The 19,566-nt window shown below is 42.0% G+C and overlaps 1 protein-coding gene across 2 annotated transcripts in view; it reads left to right on the forward strand.

The window, feature by feature from the left end:
* The window catches only part of Stxbp1 (syntaxin binding protein 1), a 71,021-nt gene that overhangs the window by 21,536 nt on the left and 29,919 nt on the right, over window positions 1–19,566 (forward strand). For both annotated transcript variants that reach the window (XM_048343322.1, XM_048343330.1), the window contains exons 3-4: window positions 15,668–15,717; window positions 18,089–18,170. In XM_048343322.1, coding sequence (XP_048199279.1) covers window positions 15,668–15,717; window positions 18,089–18,170 — 132 coding nt within the window. The remainder of the gene's footprint in view (window positions 1–15,667; window positions 15,718–18,088; window positions 18,171–19,566) is intronic.

The following is a 19,566-nucleotide window of genomic DNA, read 5'->3' on the forward strand; positions in this document are numbered from 1 at the left end:
TGTGTGTGTATCTTGACCCTGGGTCATCAACTTGGGACCTGGGTGCTGTCCCTGATTTTCTTATGTTCAAGGCACTTTACCACTTGAGCCACAGCTTCACTTCCAGCTTTTTTAGTAGCTTATTGGAGATAAGAGTCTCATGAACTTTCTTATTGTGGCTGGCTTTGAACCAGATCCTTATATCTCAGCTTCCTGAGTAACTAGAATTATAGGCATGAGCCACTGGTGCCTGGCTCAGCCCTCATTTTCTTTGATAAATGGACTAGATCAAGAAGTTTCAACCTTGACACTATTGATATTCTGGACCAGGTGAGCCTGTGCATTACAAATGTTTAGCGGTAACCCCAGCCCATTAGATGCCTATAGTATCCCCCAGCTTGACATTCAAAAATGTCCTAGAAGTGACTAACTGTCCCCAGGGAGCAAATTCACTCCCAAGTGAGAACCACTCCTGTCTCCTGTCTCCTCTGGGTTTCTGGGATTATATGAAACATGCCATTCTTTCTTCTATTCAGAGTTTTTCTATTTAGCTCTTGAGCTCGCATTCAGATACAGAGTGCAAGTTGGAGCCATTAGGTATTAGATCTACCAATGTAAGATGCTGACCACATCTTGGGTTCCTGCTAAGATCTAGGTGTCTATACTGCAGTTCGAGGAGGACTTAATATGGTCATCCTAGAGTCTGTGCTAGCAGGGCCACCAGCTAGCTGTTAACAGAGAAACATATACAGGCTAGAAACCAAATAAGGCATTAACAGGCGTATGCTGCTATTAGTTAGGCATAAGGGTGGTGTCTTTTCAATTTTGTCTCATTACCACCTTTTTTTTCCCCCCTTTCTTGTAGTACTGGGGATTTATTGAACCCACCAGGGCCTCATGCATGCCAATCAAGCACTGTACCACCAAGCTGCACCCTAGCCCCTTTAACTTTGTATGTATATGCATGCACATGTGTATGTGCATGTATGCGCACTTACTGGTGCTAGGGCTTGAACTCAGGGCCCTGAGCTGTTGCTTAGGCCTCCCCCACCCACCAAAAAGAAAAAAAAAAGCTCTTAGTCTACCACTTTAGCCACAGCTTTGCTTCCAGTTTTTTGGTGGTTAATTGGAGATAAGAGCCTCATTGACTTTACCGCCTGGGCTGGCTTTGAATCTCTAGCCTCAGATCTCAGTTGTGAGCCATTGGTGCCCAGCTATTTCTATGTTTTTGTTTTTTAATTACATGACTCCTTTTATCCAAAGAACGTTATGTTTCGGGCAGTCTTAGGAAGAAGAAAGTCGTTTTCCTTCAGTTAATTTGATTTCTAGTGTTGAGGATTGAACCTAGGACATCCCAAATGCTAAACATATACTGTATACTAAATTATACCTCTATCCTCAGAATTAGCTTTTTTTTAGAACTGAAGACAGGAGACATTTGCTTATAAGATACCTAAGAACTCTGTTTCTAGTCTTCATTATACTCAGTTTGAAAATTCCTTTTCACTGATCATAGCTCTAAAGTCCATGAAGTTTTGCTTAGAGATTTCTGTAGCCCCTTAAACTTTGGGCTCTAAACCTTACGAAACAGAGGAAAATACCATAAATAAGAAAAATCTCCCTTGAATAAGAAAGTGAAGTCATTTCTGTAACTCTACCCAGCATCTTTGTTGTCTGAGGTTAGGATTGTATTTCTCAAATATCAGACATTTACCACTTCTCTGAGATATTGGCAGCAGCCCAAGTTTTGGATGTCATAACCTTGGACTTTTGAGTCTTATACAATCTCTGGGTATCCCTTATTGGGGACAATAATCAAATAAATGTTAATGTAATCAAATGATTGTTGACTCATCTTTTCACATATTAAAGTTTGTGGCAACTCCCAAGTCATCAGGGCCCATCTTTTTCTCCTACGATCCAAAAAGCAAACCTAAATAAGAGCATTTCTGAGTATAAGTGGGCTGTGCAGTGGTTACTCATCATTTGCAGGGAGTGTGGTACTCTCCCAGCCTTAGGCTGACAATTGTCTCTGTACTTCTGCACAGTACAATGTAGATGCAAATAGTAAGCTATAATTTTAGATAACTGATTTCATAGTATTAAGTCAGGATACCTGTCTTCACATGAAGGCTCTACAGAAGAGTTCTATTCTGAACATTTCATATATGTGAAATCATGTAATATATGATCCTTTGTGACTGACTTCTTTGGCTTAACATGTTTTATTTTATTTTGTTGGATTCTTTTTTTTTTGTATGTATAGACATGAGCCACTGGCACCCATATCTATAACTTAATCTTAACAAGGTCATTTTGTTCCAGAGTTATAGTACAATTTTCAGAATTATTGCAAAATTATAGATGAATGAGGATTGGGGCTGAGACTTCTATACCATATTCCAGGTTCTTGACACTGTCAGAGAAAGAATTCAGACATGAGACAAAGTATGGAATTAGAAAGATTTTATTTGTTTTTTAAAATAAATTTATTTATTAATTAAATTTTTTGACAAGGTGTTGTGCAAAAGGGGTACAGTTACATAATAGGGCAGTGTGTACATTTCCTGTGATATCTTACACCCTGTTTTTCTTTCCCTTCCCTAGATCAGGTAGGCATATATACAATACACAGTGGATTCTTTTTTTCAAAAAAATTAATTTTATCGTTAAGGTGATATACAGGGGCGTTGCAGTTACATAGTAAGGTAGTAAGTACATTCTTGACAAACTTGTTACCTCCTCCCTCATTTTTCTCCCACCTTCCCTCCTCCCTTATCCCCCCCCAAGTTGTACAGTTAGTTTACATCATATTGTCTTGTAAGTATTGCTATTGTATTGGTTTGTCTTTTATCCACAGCTTAACATGTTTTAAAGGTTCATTCATATTATAATATTTCTCACTATATTTTTTTTGGGGGGGCGGGTGTTGGTCCTGAGGCTTGAACTCAAGGCCTAGGCGCTGTCCCTGAGCTTTGTTGCCCAATTCTAGCACCCTACCACTTGAATCACATCTCCACTTTTTTTTTTTTTTTTTTTTTTGCCAGTCCTGGGGCTTGGACTCAGGGCCTGAGCACTGTCCCTGGCTTCTTTTTGCTCAAGGCTAGCACTCTACCACTTGAGCCACAGCGCCCCTTCTGGCCACTTTCTATATATGTGGTGCTGGGGAATTGAACCCAGGGCTTCATGTATACTAGGCAAGCACTCTTGCCACTAGGCCATATTCCCAGCCCTACATCTCCACTTCTTGCTTTTTTTTTTTTTTTTTTTGGCCAGTCCTGGGGCTTGGACTCAGTGCCTGAGCACTGTTCCGGGCTTCTTATTGCTCAAGGCTAGCACTCTACCACTTGAGCCACAGCGCCACTTCTGGCCATTTTCTATATATGTGGTGTTGAGGAATCAAACCCAGGGCTTCATGTATATGAGGCAAGCGCTCTTGCCACTAGGCCATATTCCCAGTCTCCCCCCCCTCCCTTTTTTTTATTGGAGATAGGAGTCTCATGGACTCCTTGGGATGGCTTTGAACTTCGATCCTCAGAGCTCAGCCTCCCAAGTAGCTAGGATTACAGGTGTGAGCTGCTGGCGCCCAGCTTTACTTTATTTATTTTTATGACTGAATAATATTGCATTAATGAATATACTATATCCATTCACCAGTTGATAGACATTTGAGTTGTTTCCCTTTTTGCCTATTAAGGTAAGTAAAAAATACTCGGGTAGGCAAAACCCTAGTACTGGGGTTTAATTTCAGGGGCCTGACATTTTTTGGGCAGGTGCTTTACTACTTGTTTTACTTTTTGCCTACCATAAATTGTATGACCTTGTATGCTTGTATGACCTTTAAATAGGAGTTTTTGCATAAATAGGTTTTAATGTTTTTGGGTATTTTTGCATTACATAGTAACTATGTCCAGCCATTGGAGGAACTGCAGACCTTACCACAGCTGTGCATTTCACACTCCTATACCTGCAGCGTGTGCCAGGTCTAGTGATTTTTATCTTGCAGTGCATCATAGGTAGTGTTGCATTTTCCCACCTGGACTATAAGTTCTTTGAGGTAATTAAGTTTATTTGTACACTTTTGGCATATGTTTTGTGCTATAAGTGCTAGATACTTTATTTCTCTGGGCCTTAGCCAGATATAAAATGATGATGATTATAATACATAACTTCTGAGAATGGCTGTGAACTTTAAAGGTGATGATATATGGAAAATCGGTAAGGAAACACCTCCCACACAGCAAACCTTCAGTAAATGTTAGATATTAGTATGTCTGTGAGTAATGTTTTTCTTATTGAGACTGAGTTACTGTTGGAGTTTTTTTATTTTTCTATACTACTATGAACTTAGAGCCTCATGCTCTCACTTGGCTTTTTCAGAAAGCTCAAGGCTGGGCTGGGATTATGGCCTAATGGTAGAGTGCTTGCTTCCCATACATGAAACCCTGGGTTCGATTCCCCAGCACCACATATATAGAAAAAGCCGGAAGTGGCACTGTGGCTCAAGTAGTAGAGTGCTAGCCTTGAGCAAAAACTAAACCAGGGACAGTGCTCAGGCCCTGAGTCCAAGCCCCAGGCAAAAAACAAACAATCAAAAAGCTCAAGGCTGGGCTGGGGATATAGCCTAGTGGCAAGAGTGCCTGCCTCGGATACACGAGGCCCTAGGTTCGATTCCCCAGCACCACATATACAGAAAACGGCCAGAAGCGGCGCTGTGGCTCAAGTGGCAGAGTGCTAGCCTTGAGCGGGAAGAGGCCAGGGACAGTGCTCAGGCCCTGAGTCCAAGGCCCAGGACTGGCCAAAAAAAAAAAAGCTCAAGGCTAGCACTCTACCACTTGAGCTGGTTAGTTTGAGATAAGAGCCTCATAGACTTTTTTGTCTAGGCTGTGTCTTCAAACTGGGATCCTCAGATCCTGAATAGCTAAGATTGGCATGAGCCACCAGTACCTGGCCAGAGCTTTTTCTTTAATATGAACTTGTTTTTGTTGCTTTTGTGTTTTCTTTTTCTTTTTTGGCAGTACTGTAAGTGGAACCACATGCCTTGATCACTCTAGTTAAGTTCTGTTTTGCTTTTATTATTTTTTTAGATATGGTGTTACAATATGGTGTTGCAAGGCCAGTGTTGGACCATGATTCTCCCTCTTACCGATGCTTTCCACTTAGCTGGTATGACGGGCACATACCACCATACTCACCCAATTTGTTTGCTGAGGTGGAATCTCACTAACTTTTCTCACAAGCTGGCCTGGAACAGCGTTCTTCCCCATCTCTGCCTTCTCACTAGCTAAGATTGCAGGTGTGAGTCATCATGCCCAACCTTCCCAACTCTTTTTTTTGGTGGGGGGGGCAGTCCTAGGTGGTGAACTCAGGGCCTGAGCACTGTCTCTGGCCCTGGCTTCTTTTTTGCTCAAGGCTAGCACTCTGCCACTTCAGCCACAGCGCCACTTCTGGCCGTTTTCTGTATATGTGGTGCTGAGGAATCGAACCCAGGGCCTCATGTATAGGAGGCAAGCACTCTTGCCACTAGGCCATATTCCCAGCCCCCTTCCCAACTCTTTAGTATTAGCCTTGACACATTTTTAGTCAGGATTAAGGATAGGATATTCAAGGAACAAAGAGAAGGCAAGTCTATAAGACTAAGTGAACTCTTAAGGAAGGAGGCAATGGTCTAGGGCCCACTCTGAGAGGAGGTGAAGATTATAACACCTTAATTAGACACTGGTTTAAGACATTAGTAAATAGGGACTAGAAATGTAGCTCACTTGTAGAGTGTATATTTAGCATTCCTGAGGCCTCAGCACCAACACCCTATCCGCCCAAAAAAACCAAAATTTTTTCAAGCACCAAATTATCATAAGGTAAAGAAAGTTTTTTTCTGAGCATTTTTATTTATCTATATACTTACACAATGTCACACTCAGTTCCTAACTGAATTTAGATGAGCAGCATTAAGGGAATTATTTTTCATAATCCCATCCAGTTTGCAAATTTATACTGGCCCATGTAGCCACTGTCTACCCACCTGTCTTATTCCTCAAGAATAAATAGGTCTCCCTCACCAGCAGCTCTTGTAAGAAGGCCTCTGAGACCTCTTTTCAAGACCTCTTTTGATCTGGGGCTTCTTAGTCCTATGGGACTGGTGTGTGGTGGTGGTGAACATCTGACTCAAATTATCTTCCTCAGCTGTGAGGCCCACCATCAATAGCTTGCTCCTGTCATTCTTGAAAGCTCTGCTCAGCTACACCAAGAGGGTTCATTCATCCTGCAGGCCTTTGCCAAGTCATCGTGTTAGCTGCCAGAGATGGGCTGGGGGGAGGGTGCACAAAGGGAACGGAGCTGTCATGTTTGAAGATGACTGAAGGAGTCTTAGTGTTTAGGAAGTGAGACTTGTTCAGGAGACCTATGGAAGTGCTCAGTGAGTACTGCTGCTTTAGAGACCTGGGAAATGCCAGGGCCACTTCTTGGAGTGCAGCCTAAACCAGTCTCCTGTGGGGAGAGAACTCACTGTCACCAGACTTGCCTTCTTTCTGTTTCACATCTTTGCTCCTGATTCAAGGACCTTGCATCTGCCCTTCCTATACCTGGAATTTTCCTCAATCCTCAAAGGTTGGTTCCTCCTTGTCACCTCCCCAGAGGACTTTTCTCCCAAACTCTACTTCATTAAGTAGAATTTAATGAACTCTGGTCTTGAACTCTGGGCCTGGGCACTGTCCCCAAGCTTCTTTTGCTCAAGGTGAGCCCACTACCACTTGAGCCACAGCACCACTTCCAGCTTTTTTGAGTAGTTTATTGGAGATAAGAGTCTCACAGACTTTCCTGCCTGGGCTGATTTAGAACCGAGATCTTCAGATCTCAGCCTCCTGAGTAGTTAGGATGACAGGCGTGAGCCATAGGCGCCTGGCTTCATTAAACTTTTTAAGTATCACTCACTGAAGTGACCTGGATTATTTGTCTGTTTACTGGCTATCTCTCCCTTTACACCAGAGTATATGTATCTTAAGAGCAGCCCTTCTGTTTAGCTTGTTCACCTTGGGCTTTCCCAGTCCCTACAAGAATATCCTGCATGCAGCAGGTATTGAATTAATATTGTTGAATGGATGAAAAGAAAATTCTATACAGAGCTGCTACATACAAAGCAGGAGCTATATAAGCTCCATAGAGAAACAGTAAAGAAAAAAAAAATCATTGCAAATCTCTAGCTCCTTTCATTGTTGGGAGGTCAAAATATCATTTATTTAAAATGATAATAACGATGCTAACACAGCCAACAGTCTTAAAGCACTGTTGTGTTTTATACCCATTAGCTTACTTAATCCTCACAGTAGCCTTATAAGTCATGTGTCATTCTTATTTTACAGATGGGTAAACTTAAAGTGGTTTATAATTGGATTACCCACGATTTATGTATGCGTAGGCGTTTCTAAGGAACAGGTCTGGTTTTATTTTTTATTTTATTTTATTTTTTTGTTGTTGTTGTAGAGCTTGAGCTCAAGGCCTAGATACTGGTTTGAGCCGCAATCCGCAGATCTCAGCCTTCTGAGTACCTAAGATTATAGGCATGAGCCCCCCAGCACCTGATGTGTTGTATTACTTTTTTTTTTTTTTTTTTTTTTTTTGCCAGTCCTGGGCCTTGGACTCAGGGCCTGAGCACTGTCCCTGGCTTCTTCCTGCTCAAGGCTAGCACTCTGCCACTTGAGCCACAGCGCCGCTTCTGGCCGTTTTCTGTATATGCGGTGCTGGGGAATCGAACCTAGGGCCTCGTGTATACGAGGCAGGCATTCTTGCCACTAGGCTATATCCCCAGCCCTTGTATTACTTTTTTAAAATCCAACTTCAGATACATTTTAACAGATGAGATTAGAACCACAACTATGTTTAATACATTATATACTGAATTTCTATTACTGAAAATCCAGTTGGAATATGGCTTACACAAATGAAGGGTGTATACAGATTGTAAGTGATCATTGGAGAATAATTTCCTTCCAACTCTGGACTCCCGGAACAGGTCTGGAGAGTATTCAGAAGCTTATCAAGTGGTCTGCTTCCCTCTTATTTATTGGACATTATCTTACTCCAGCAAAGGTGAAGCTGCCTGACAAAGAGCCTCTTCTCAGCATGAGAAGTCAGGGGTTGGGTGATGTCTTCAAAATGTCTGAAGTGCTGTCAGGAAAGGAGCAGAAGCATGCAAGCTGGCAAGCTTTGTCACTTCAGGTCAGAATGACAACCTAGGTTGTGAACTGGTGAACACTGGAGATGACTTCCTAGAATCTGGTTATTGAGTTTTCTTTTTTGCATTTGTGTCTTTGAGAAAGTCTGTCTTTTTTTTTTTATGTCAGTACTGGGACTTGAACTCAAGGTCTTGGGCTGTTGCTTTGCTTTTTCTCCTCAAGGCTGGTATTCTACCACTTGAACCACCCATCAACTTTAAGGTTTTTTTGGGTGATTAATTGAAGAGTCTCTTACCTAGACTTTCCTGCTGGGCTAGCATTGAACTTTGATCCTTAGCTTTCAGCCTCCTATGTAACTAAGATTACAGTTGTGAAGCGTGAGCCACCAGCACCCTGCATATTCCTTTTAAAAAGAGGATCTTTACATTATAATAAAGAGCATGGGAATGTGGCGTAATGGTACAGTGCTTGCCTAGCATGCATAAAGCCCTTGGTTCGATTCCTCAGCACCATATTAACAGAAAAAACGAAGTAGCACTATGGCTCAAGTGGTAGAGGGCTACCCTTGAGCAAAAAGAAGCCAGGCCCTGATTTCAAGCCCCAGGACTGGCAAAAAAAAAAAAAAAAAAAAGGCATGCTGGATACTGGTGGCTCTTGACTGTAATCCTAACTACTCAGGAGGCTGAGATCTGAGGATCAAGGTTCAAAGGCAGCCCACGCAAGAAAGTCTGTGAGACTCTTATCTCTACTTAGCCACCAGAAAGTCAAAAGAGGCGCTGTGGCTCAGAAAGGTACAGTGCTAGCCTTGAGCAAAAGAACAGTCCCCAGGGCCTGAGTTCAAGTCCTACAAGCAACCAAATAGTGTCATCATAGCTAGTGCCTTTTGTTTTTAAAACTTCACTTGTCTTTACAACAGACCGTTAGAGTATAAAATTGTAATTTTTCAGATGAGAAACCAGAAGTTTAAAATATTATAAATTTGTCGAGAGCTAGAAATACAGCTCAGTGGTAGAACACCTATCTAGAGTATTTGTGGCCGTGGGCTTGATCCAGTGAATAGAATAGCATAGAATAGAATAGAACTTACCTAGGTCACACAGCTAGCAAATGCTTGTAGCTACATTTAAAAAAATAATAATTATAGTACTGAGCCTTGAACGAGGGCTTGGGTGCTGTCCCTTAGCTTTTTTGCTCAAGACTGGCTCTCTACCACTTGAGCCACAGCTCTACTTCTGGCTTTTTGGTGGTTAAATAATAACTACCACATCTCTTATTATAGAAGTCTCACACTTTTCTGTTGGGCTAGCTTGGAACTGCAATCTTCAGATCTCAGTTTCCTAAGTAGGTAGGATTAGCATATGAGCTACCAGCATATATGGCTATCTTCAGGACTTTTTTTTTTTTTGTGGTACCTGTCTTAGGGCTGAATTCAGGGCATGGGTGCTATCTTTTTTATTAAGGCTAGTACTCTACCACAGCACCATGGCTCCACTTTCCGGTTTTTTGGTGGTTATTTGGAGATAAAAGTCTTCGACTTTCCTGACTTAGGCTGGCTTTGAACCGCACTCCTCAGATCTCTGCCTCTCCTAAGTAGCTAGAATTATAGGTATTCAGCTCTAACAGTTTGGCTGTAAATAAATGTACATAGTTTGGAACACAGAAACTAGGCCTCCTAGTTGGACCAGCCTCAGAGGTCTCTTGTCTCTTTTTCATATAAAGAGAATCTTCATAGAAGAGGGCATGTGAGACTCAGGGATTATATACGAGAAAGTAGCCCAGGCTACTTGATTCCTAATGCTTAAATGGGCTCTAATCCTTATTTCCTTTTTGGTGTTGGATTACAAAATGTAGGGCAGGGTTAGAATTGGCTGTTATTAATACCCAGGACAAAAATATATGCTGTGAGAGTTTTGGAAAAAAATAACTTTGTAGGAAGGGTTGCAGCTGCAGCAGTTATTTATGTGTCTTTTAGCACTTGGTTTGAATTTTCTGGTTATATCTTTGCACTTTCCAATCAAAAGATGTCTTGAGAAAAGTATTTTTTAGTGCATTTAAGTGAATTTTGGGTTGGGTATATCTTGGGATGTAGCTCAATGGTAGAATGTTTGCCTAGCATGTACAAGGTGCTGGGATTGATCCCAGCACTGCAGACTAGATTAGACACACAGACAGACAGACAGACAGACAATTTTAGTAGAAAAAAATGTGCATCCTTAGTAATATGATACATTCAAATAAAGATAGAGAAGCCTGAGAGTATGTCAGTGGCAGAGAACTTGTGTAGCTTACAAGCAGACCTGTCTTCCACCCCTACCATCCAGAAAACAATGGCAACAACATAATAAAGGTAGAAATTCATTTTTTCTGTTACCATAATAACAAAGATTAAAATAAAAACCTTAGTGAGATATTACTTTATCCGTTTATATGTAAATTTGTAGTCATTCAATACTGGTGAGAATGTGAGTTATGTTTTTTTGTTTGTTTTTTTTTGCCAGTCCTGGGCCTTGGACTCAGGGCCTGAGCACTGTCCCTGGCTTCTTCCCGCTCAAGGCTAGCACTCTGCCACTTGAGCCACAGCGCCGCTTCTGGCCGTTTTTCTGTATATGTGGTGCTGGGGAATCGAACCTAGGGCCTCGTGTATCCGAGGCAGGCACTCTTGCCGCTAGGCTATATCCCCAGCCCCGAGTTATGTATTTTTTAAAGTTTTTAAAAATTGTTATTATAAAGGTAGTATACAAAGGAGTTACAGTTACATAAGCCAGGTAAAGAATACATTTCTGCCAGGCACTGGTGGCTCACACCTATAAGATCCTAGCTACTCAGGAGGCTGAGCTATGAGGATCATGGTTCCAAGCCAGTGAGGCAGAAAAGTCTGTGAGACTACTATCCCTAATTAACCATTAGAAAACTGGAAGTGGAGCTATGGCTCAAAGTGGTAGAGTGATAACCTTGAGCAAAAGAGCTCAGGAAAATCGCCCACGCCCTGAGTTTAACACCTAGGACCAGAAAAAAACAAAAACAAAAAAATACATTTCTTTTCAAACAATGTCACCCTTTTGAGTTGTGCTTTTGGAAAATAATTCAACAGATTTATCAAAAGCCCTGAACATTGATGCTTTTACCTTGTCGCTCTAAGCTCAGAAAGATTTCCTGACAGAATTATTTGTGCCAAGAAATGCACTGGGCAGTGATGTTCACTGACACATTATCCTAGAGCATTTCTTCTGCACCAAAAGCCTGGGACAACACTAGAAAACACAAATTAGCAGTTAAGCATTAATCAGAAAAATAACATTTGGATATAAGTTTTTCTAATTTTCCTATACATGTACACTTAAAAAACAACAACCCACAATCGTGGCATTCTTCCCCCTCTGCAGCTATATATTTTGAACACTTTCTTCTATTGTACTTTTCCTGAGAAAACTGTAACCTTGGTGGACACCAGCTGTTTTTCTGCATCTGGGTAGCTGATCATTGTTGGGGGGAAAGCTACACAATTAGGCTGCTTTGTTTCACTTTAAATCATGGTCATGAACGTCAAATTAGCTCTTGGAAGGATCCAGAAATGCCTAAAATGCAGCAGATTTACTTTCCTAATCTCTGGGAAGATATGCGACACCTTCTTTCTTCACATCTCCTGTAAACAATCCCTGCTTAGTGAGTGACTTTTTCTTCAAGGAAACCCCTCACACTGCCGCTATCTCTGAGCCCATCAGTATATGAAGGTACCCAGGTCAGGTTCTCTCTGTCTCAGGCCCAACTCCTTCTTCTTGGGAGAGGAAGCTCAATCTTTCAATTATCCATCCCGTTTCCTGTATCCCATGTTTTGGTTCTTGTCAATATCATAAATAAGGTGCTAATTTCTCACATCTTTGAAAAAAAACTTCTCCTTGCTTTCATATCTCTGTCTATCCTGTTAGTTTGTGATCTTTTTTGGCTGCCTTAGCAAATGTTTCTCCTTTTGCCCTTTAGTCTGTCTCCATCCTTATTAGTTTACCGAAAGGTTTCCCAAGGTCAGCAAAGACCATGTTTCTATCCTTTCCTTAATGATCCTGTCAGAGCTATGAATTATCTGCAACCTTGTCTTCTATTTCTATCTTATGAAAGCTCCCCAGTGTATAACTGCAGCTGAAATCATTCTTCCAAGCTCCAGTGTTACCTCCTAACTAACTACCACCACCCCTTGAAGTCTCTCAGCCATCCCAGCCTCGCACCAGGCAAACAGGACGCCTGGTGTTCTTTCCCTCTAGGTCTATCCATGCATCTCAAGATTACTTTCTTTGTTCAAACCCCAATCTATGGGTTGTTCATGCTACTTGTCTTTTCCTCTCTGATTCATTTCATCTAAGCCATAACCTGCACACACACTTATCTCCAAACCCATCCACTGCCACCTGCCATGCTTGGACTGTCACAAAGGCTTCCTGACTTTCTGTTCTTATTTCTACAGTACATCAAATGACCTCCCTACCTTCAGTAGCTTTCCAGTGCCCTTCAGATAAAACTGTTCTCCTTCTTAGGACCACAGGCATATGATCTGGCCTTCATCCTCAGCCGGTACCTTCTTCAGGTCCAAGAAACTGTCAAGTCATTTTTCCTTTTTTCCACTTGGGCTGTTGTGTTTGTTCCTCTCTCCTTTGCCTTGCTTTTGGCTGCCTTCCTCTGGTCAGGTCCAACTTCCTTGGTCCCTTGTTTATAGAGCTGCTTACAACCTGTTTTTGTTTTCCTACCATAGCACCTTATTTATTTTCTTTAGAGTACTTAGGAGAAGCTGTGGCTGCTCCCTTCCTGAGAGTGTAAGCCTCCAAGAACTGAACAGACACCATGCAGTTCCTCCTGGTGCTTGGTACAGTAACTGGCAAACCAATGGAAGAGTGAATGCACGAATATGTATTTTCCCATGCCGTTATTTCCCAAGGGAACATAGTATCCCATTGGACAGAAGTAACCTGATTTACTTTAGCCACTACTAAAGTGGCTAAAGTAATCTGTTTCTCACCACACTGAGACATAGAAATAATATACAAGACTTTTAGAAATATTCCTGACTAAGCTATGGACTGTTACACTGGCATTGAAAATCCTAGAAGACTGGGGCCCAACAGATAAAGTACTTACCTAGCAAATGTAGGCCCTGAGTTCAAACCTTAGTACCACACAAGCAAAAAAATTCCCAGAAAGTATTTTTATTAGGGGAAATGAGTATGATAATTGAAAAAAGCATAATATAAAATTATGTATAAAACACGATCTTGGGGCTGGGGAGATGGCCTAGTGGCAAGAGTGCTTGCCTCATATACATGAGGCCCTGGGTTCAGTTGCCCAGCACCACATATACAGAAAATGGCCAGAAGTGGTGCTGTGGCTCAAGTGGCAGAATGCTAGCCTTGAGCAAAAAAAAAAAAAAAGAAGTCAGGGACAGTGCTCAGGCCCTGAGTCCAAGCCCCAGGACTGGCCAAAAAAAAAAAAAAAACCACGATCTTAACTGTGTAAATGTAGATGAGTCTTACGGACTTTCCTGCCTGGGCTGGCTTTGAATGATGATCCTCAGATCTCAGCCTCCTCCTGAGTAGCTAGGATTACAGGCATGAGCCACCAGCGCCCGGCTTGTTTTTGTTTTTTTCTTCTTTAAAAATATAATATAAAAATATAATAAAAAAATCTGGGGCTGGGAATATGTCCTAGTGGTAAAGTGCTTGTCTCGTATACATAGAGCCCTGGGTTCGATTCCTCAGCACCACATATATAGAAAAGGCTGGAAGTAGCACTGTGGCTCAAGTGGCAGAGTGCTAGCCTTGAGCAAAAAGAAGCCAGGGACAGTGCTCAGGCCCTGAGTTCAAGCCCCAGGACTGGCAAAAAAACAAAACCAAACAAAAAAATACAATTATCTATGTTTTCAACTTTCGGTGGTGAGCTAATGAGGTTTCTTTCTAGGAAAAATGTTCCTAAAAACTTGAGTTGTTTATGATGTATCAAATTATTGAAAATACTCAAAAGCTGAGTTCAAAACCATCATAACTGAGAGTGACTTAAATGTTTGAAACACACTTGCCGATGACAACTGTTAGTGTCTGGGTCACTCCAGGGTTGTGTGTGACTTGGACTTGCAGAGGAGCCCTATGGAGCCCCCAAGGCTGGTTAGACACGTGTGTGCTTGTGGTGTTGAAACCAGGCTTACAAAATGGTGTCTTAGGGACAAGAGTGTCAACAGATGTATCCCTGCTTGGGAAGACCTCACAGATCCTCACATCTGTTTCTGGAGCTTGACTGGGGCTCATATGGCCTGAACTGTTGTCACAGCCCTTCATGTACTCAACTTCGCAATAGCTCTCAAATCCAGGACTCTTCAAGGGGTTCATGAGGTCACAGTTATCTTCACATGAAGTCTAAGGTGTTTTTTGCCCTTTTCATTTTCATGCTGTTCCCAATTAGCAGAGTTTCCAGATGCCTCACATTGTGTGCCAGACTGGCTGCAGAAGCAGATAGCAGATCCAGTTGTTTTCTGTAAAACCAGACATTAAGAAGGGTTGCAAAAATGTATAACCCTGGCTGGGAATGTGGCTTAGTCGCAAAGTGCTTTCCTAGCATGCATGAAACCCTAGATGGATTCCAAGGTACCACATAAACAGAAAAAGCCAGAAGTGGTGCTGTGGTTCAAGTGATAAGAGTGCTAGAGCAAAAGAAGCTCAGGGACCATGCCCAGAACCCTGAGTTCAAGCTCCAGGACTGGCAAAAAATAAATAAATAAAGTATAATCCTGCCAGTAGTGTCCCTTGGGTTTGTTAGTGTGGAAAATAAAGCTTTTTCATTAAAGTGCAACTTATATTGACACACAGTGGGCTTATTCTTAAGTGAATCAATACATATTTTTAAATTTTTCTTTGGCAGTTCTAGAGTTTAAAGTCAAGGTCTCATGTTTGTTAGGCAGTCACTCTACCACTTATACAGTGCCTTTGACCCTCAACACTTTTTCAGGCTAACTCTTTGCTTTTTTTTTTGTTTTTGAAATAGTCATGCTAAGAAGCCCAATCTTGCTTTGAATGCATGACACTCCTGCCTTAGCCTCTCCAGTGCTGGTATGCCTAAACCATACTTTGATTGACTCAGTTTACTTATTAATATAGCAAATGCCAATAGGATGTATATCTACATAAACAGATACTTTCTGGGGTCCTCAATTTTTATGAGGCAAGCATTCTTGCCACTAGGCCATATTCCCAGCCCCTGGGGTCCTCCATTTTTAAGAGTATGAAGCAGTCCAGTACCATAAAAGAAAAAGGTTCTGAGACTAAAATTTGTGAACTACTGAATTAAGGATTGACCCTTTGAATTAAGGATAACTGTCTCTGTGGTGGGTTACTAAGGCTCAGTCAACATATTGGTTGAATTGCACAACTCAAGAGAGCAAGGCCTAAGGAGAAATGGCATGGTGTAAAAGGTAGGTGTGGAAGTCTTAAAATGACAGTAAATTCTCTCTCTCTTTCTCTCTCTCACCTTTTCTCGTCCTTTAGAAATCATGCATGATGTGATAAAGAAGGTCAAGAAGAAGGGGGAATGGAAGGTAAGTCATAAAGATCAACTGGTAGAGCAGTCAGCCGTGGGACTTTTTTTTTTTTTTATTAATCTAAGAATCTTGAGGGTTAGGAGCATGGCTCAATTGATAGAGCACCTGCCTAGCAAGCATGAGACTGAGTTCAAACCCAAAAAGAAAAAAGAAATCTCACTTTGAAACTACTAGATAAAGCAGAAGGAACAGTTGTTCTGCTTGCTATGGGAGAAGAAGAGACTCTTTTAACTCCTTTCCTGGCCACAAAGCATTGTCAGGAAGCCTCCACAGTTTAAAGCCTCCATCTGGTCTCTCCCCATCTAGCTATAACTGTGTAGAACAAGAGAAGCAGCTTGTTTATTCATGCGTCTTTGAGAACAGTGCTGAAAACCATCACAGACATACCATGAAGCAAATATTAAAGCTGAGCAGATGAATAATGGCCTAAAGTGACTGACACAGGAGTGGCCCCTGTCTTTCATGCATGTTGTCAATGGTTTAAGGATCACCCGGTTGCCTGGAGCTAGGTGCCGTGCTGGCCAGGAAGGCATACAAGGCCTCTCATTCTTGGCTTTTTCACTCAACGCTGGCACTTTTACCACTTGACCTACAGTTCCACTTCTGGCCTTTTGGTGGTTAGTCAGAGATAAGAATCTCATGAACTTCCATGATCCTCAAATCTCAGACTCCTCAGAAGCTAGGCATACAGGTGTGAGCCACGAATGTTGGACTAATAGTCATTCTTGCCTTCAAGTTTTCTCCCAGTTGGGAGCCCATACATGTCACAGTGCTGGGCCTAGGAGGAACACGGCTCATGGGTACAAGAAGATTTTGGAAACTCACTCTAGATTGGTAAAATTCTGTTTTAGCCATCACATTTGTCTTCACCTGGCAGGAGAGAAGGTTATCTGGTGGGAACTCTTTGTACCTTTCCCTTGAGTCACAGCTCTACTTCTGGCTTTTTGTAGTAATTAGCGTTAAGAATCTCACAGACTTTCCTGCCCAGGCTGGTTTTGAACCATGATCCTCAGATCTCAGCCTCCTGAGTATCGAGGGTTGCAGGCATGAGCCTCAGTAATGGATTTGTAGACATGGGAACTTTAAACTATTCTCCAAGAAGCTGCCTCATAAATGAAACTATTTGGCACTTGTACTACAGCAGAAAGTTTTCTGGTCCAGATCACCTGAGCTGATGTATCTAGTTCCCATTGCCTCCTTCGTTTATATCAAGCAAGAAGGAAAAGAGCCTTGTTTTAAGTCTAGGCTTCTCTCTACTGTGGGCTGAATGGTGCAGATGTGAAGCTTTAGGCTAGGACTAAAATGTCTTTGTTCTGGAATGTATGTTCTGAGGAAGTTAAGACTCCAGATGACATCCACATGAAGCCTCAGGTGCCATAGGAGTGGATACTAGTATTTTTTTTTCTCCCTTAAGAACGCATTATCAGGCTGAGAACGTGGCTTAGTGGTAAAGTGCTTGTCTAGCATGCATGAACCCCTGGGTTCCATTCCTCAGTACCACATAAACAGAAAAAGCCAGAAGTGGTGTTGTGGCTCAAGTGGTAGAGTGCTACCTTTGAGCACAGAGAAGCTTAGGGACAGAGCCCAGGCTTGGAGTTCAAGTCCTAGGACTGGCAAAAAATAAAAAAAAGAACATGCTATCTGCTGGGCATGGTGGTTCATACCTATAATCCCAGCTACTTGGGAGGCAGAGTTCTGGCGATCACTGTTCAGGGACAACTCAGGCAAAAAGTTAGTGAGATCCCAACACAATAAACTGTGGTGGCATGCACCTGTCATTCCAACTATATGGGAAGCATAGCTAGGAAGAACATGATCCAGGCAAAAATGAGAGACCCCATATTTGAAAAATAATTAAATGAAAGAAAAATGGGCTAAAGGTATGGTTTAAGTGGTAGACCACCTGCCTAGCAAACAAGTGTAAGATCCTGAGCTCAAATCCTAGAACTGCTCCTCTAAAACTGCTCCCTCTAAAAGCTGGTCATGGTGACAACACTTATAATCCTAACGCAGGTGGATCACACATTCCAGGCCAGCCTGGGCGACATAGAAAGACCCCGTCACAATCACAAAACCCTCCAAAAAGCCACATTATTATGCCCTGAAAAAAATCTCCCTGGTACAGGCATGCACCACCACACCTGGCAGAAAAACTGCTTTTTTAAGACAGTGAGAAAACACTAACTCCTGGAAGGTTAGGTAGGGGTGGGTAGGTCATGCATCTCAGCAGACTTGTAGTTCATAGGAAACATGGAGTCTTCCACATTCTGCATTTCTGATGCTCTTGTTGTAAACCCAGATGCAATGAAATAACTAGAGAATCAGGGCAGGCACTGTGTAACCCATGGGTTGCTCCCTTTCCTTCCAGGTGCTGGTGGTGGACCAGTTAAGTATGAGGATGCTCTCTTCCTGCTGCAAGATGACGGACATCATGACTGAGGGGATAACAAGTGAGCACAGTACTCCATCCGAGTTATGAGTTATACATGCCTTCCATTTGTAATGCGATTTATTCCTTCCTAGTCATTCTAACTTGACGTTAGATACTTCCAACAACCTGTGCTGTGAGATTGTAAGCCCCTGACGGAGACCCAAGCACCTGGTCACCCCAGGACCTCTCAAACCTAAATTCAGTGCCATGTGCTCCCTAAGTGTTCGTGAAGGGAATGCCAGAGGAAGATTAAGTCGAGAGAGAGAGAGAAACAAAGGCAGTCTACTCAATAGCAGAAAGATCTGAACAATTGGTAAAGGAAGAAAGCCACTTACCAAAGGAAGAGTACTCACTTCCATTAGTGATCAGGCAGATGCCATTCAAACCACAGTGAGGCTCCACTATCTGCATGTGCGCTTGTACACACTCAAGTGTGCACACGCACATACAACATACAAGGGTAGGAAAAAGCCAAATGGAGCAAATAGGCTTGTAACAGGAATAGCAACACCCTGTCCCACTCCTTCCCCGTCCTCCAGAGATCATCACTCTGGAGTCAGCCACCTTGCTCTTCTGGGTTTTGTTTTCCATTTTGTCATTATTCTATTAAATAAATGTTTGTACTATTACCCCTCGATTCATTGATATCAGACCTTGTCTAATGACTCCCTGTGGTAGATGAGGATTTAGCTCCCTCTCCACACACAAGTCTTCTCTATCCTCAGGAACAGTTTTCAAAAACTCTCCTGGCTTAGAAAAATTAAACAGTTCACAACCCTATGTTAAAGCCCTAAAACATTTTGGAGGGAAATATTAGTAGGCTATGAAATTGAAACTCTAACCATTAGTAAAATAGATGGTTGTAGGAATCATTTGAACATTACTTGGGCTGATAGTTTTATAAATGTTACAAGAGATACTTCTAAGGTGATGCCTACACAGGGGAGCAGCACCCACAGGGTGTGTGTGTGTGTGTGTGTGTGTGTGTGTGTGTGTGTATGTACATGTGTACTAGAGGCTGTGCCTCATCCGTAGCCCACCCTAAGCGATATTAGGTGACTAGTGAGATGAGGATGTCAGAAGCTGTTCTTTCCAAGTGAAGTAGCTGATAAGGAAACCTTTGGAAGGAGGAGTATTTACTATATAAAGGGTCTGTTGAAATGTCTTTGATGTGCAGAGAAAAATGATAACTATCTTATCATTGATAAATAAACCCAACAAAGAGATTCTAAAGGGTTTGAGATGATTTGGGGCAGGTGAGAAGTTGAAGTATGAGTCAAATGTACCACTCTTAGCAGGATGAAGTAGCCTTTCCCATTTCCTTTCAGAACAGATGGAGGAATTTGCTTTAACTGAAATGGTATATGCCTTGTATGGCAAGATTTCAGGTTTTCTACCATCTTAGATATAGTGAG

This window comes from Perognathus longimembris, chromosome 1 (genome assembly GCF_023159225.1).
Source record: "Perognathus longimembris pacificus isolate PPM17 chromosome 1, ASM2315922v1, whole genome shotgun sequence".
Taxonomy (NCBI): Eukaryota; Metazoa; Chordata; class Mammalia; order Rodentia; family Heteromyidae; genus Perognathus; species Perognathus longimembris.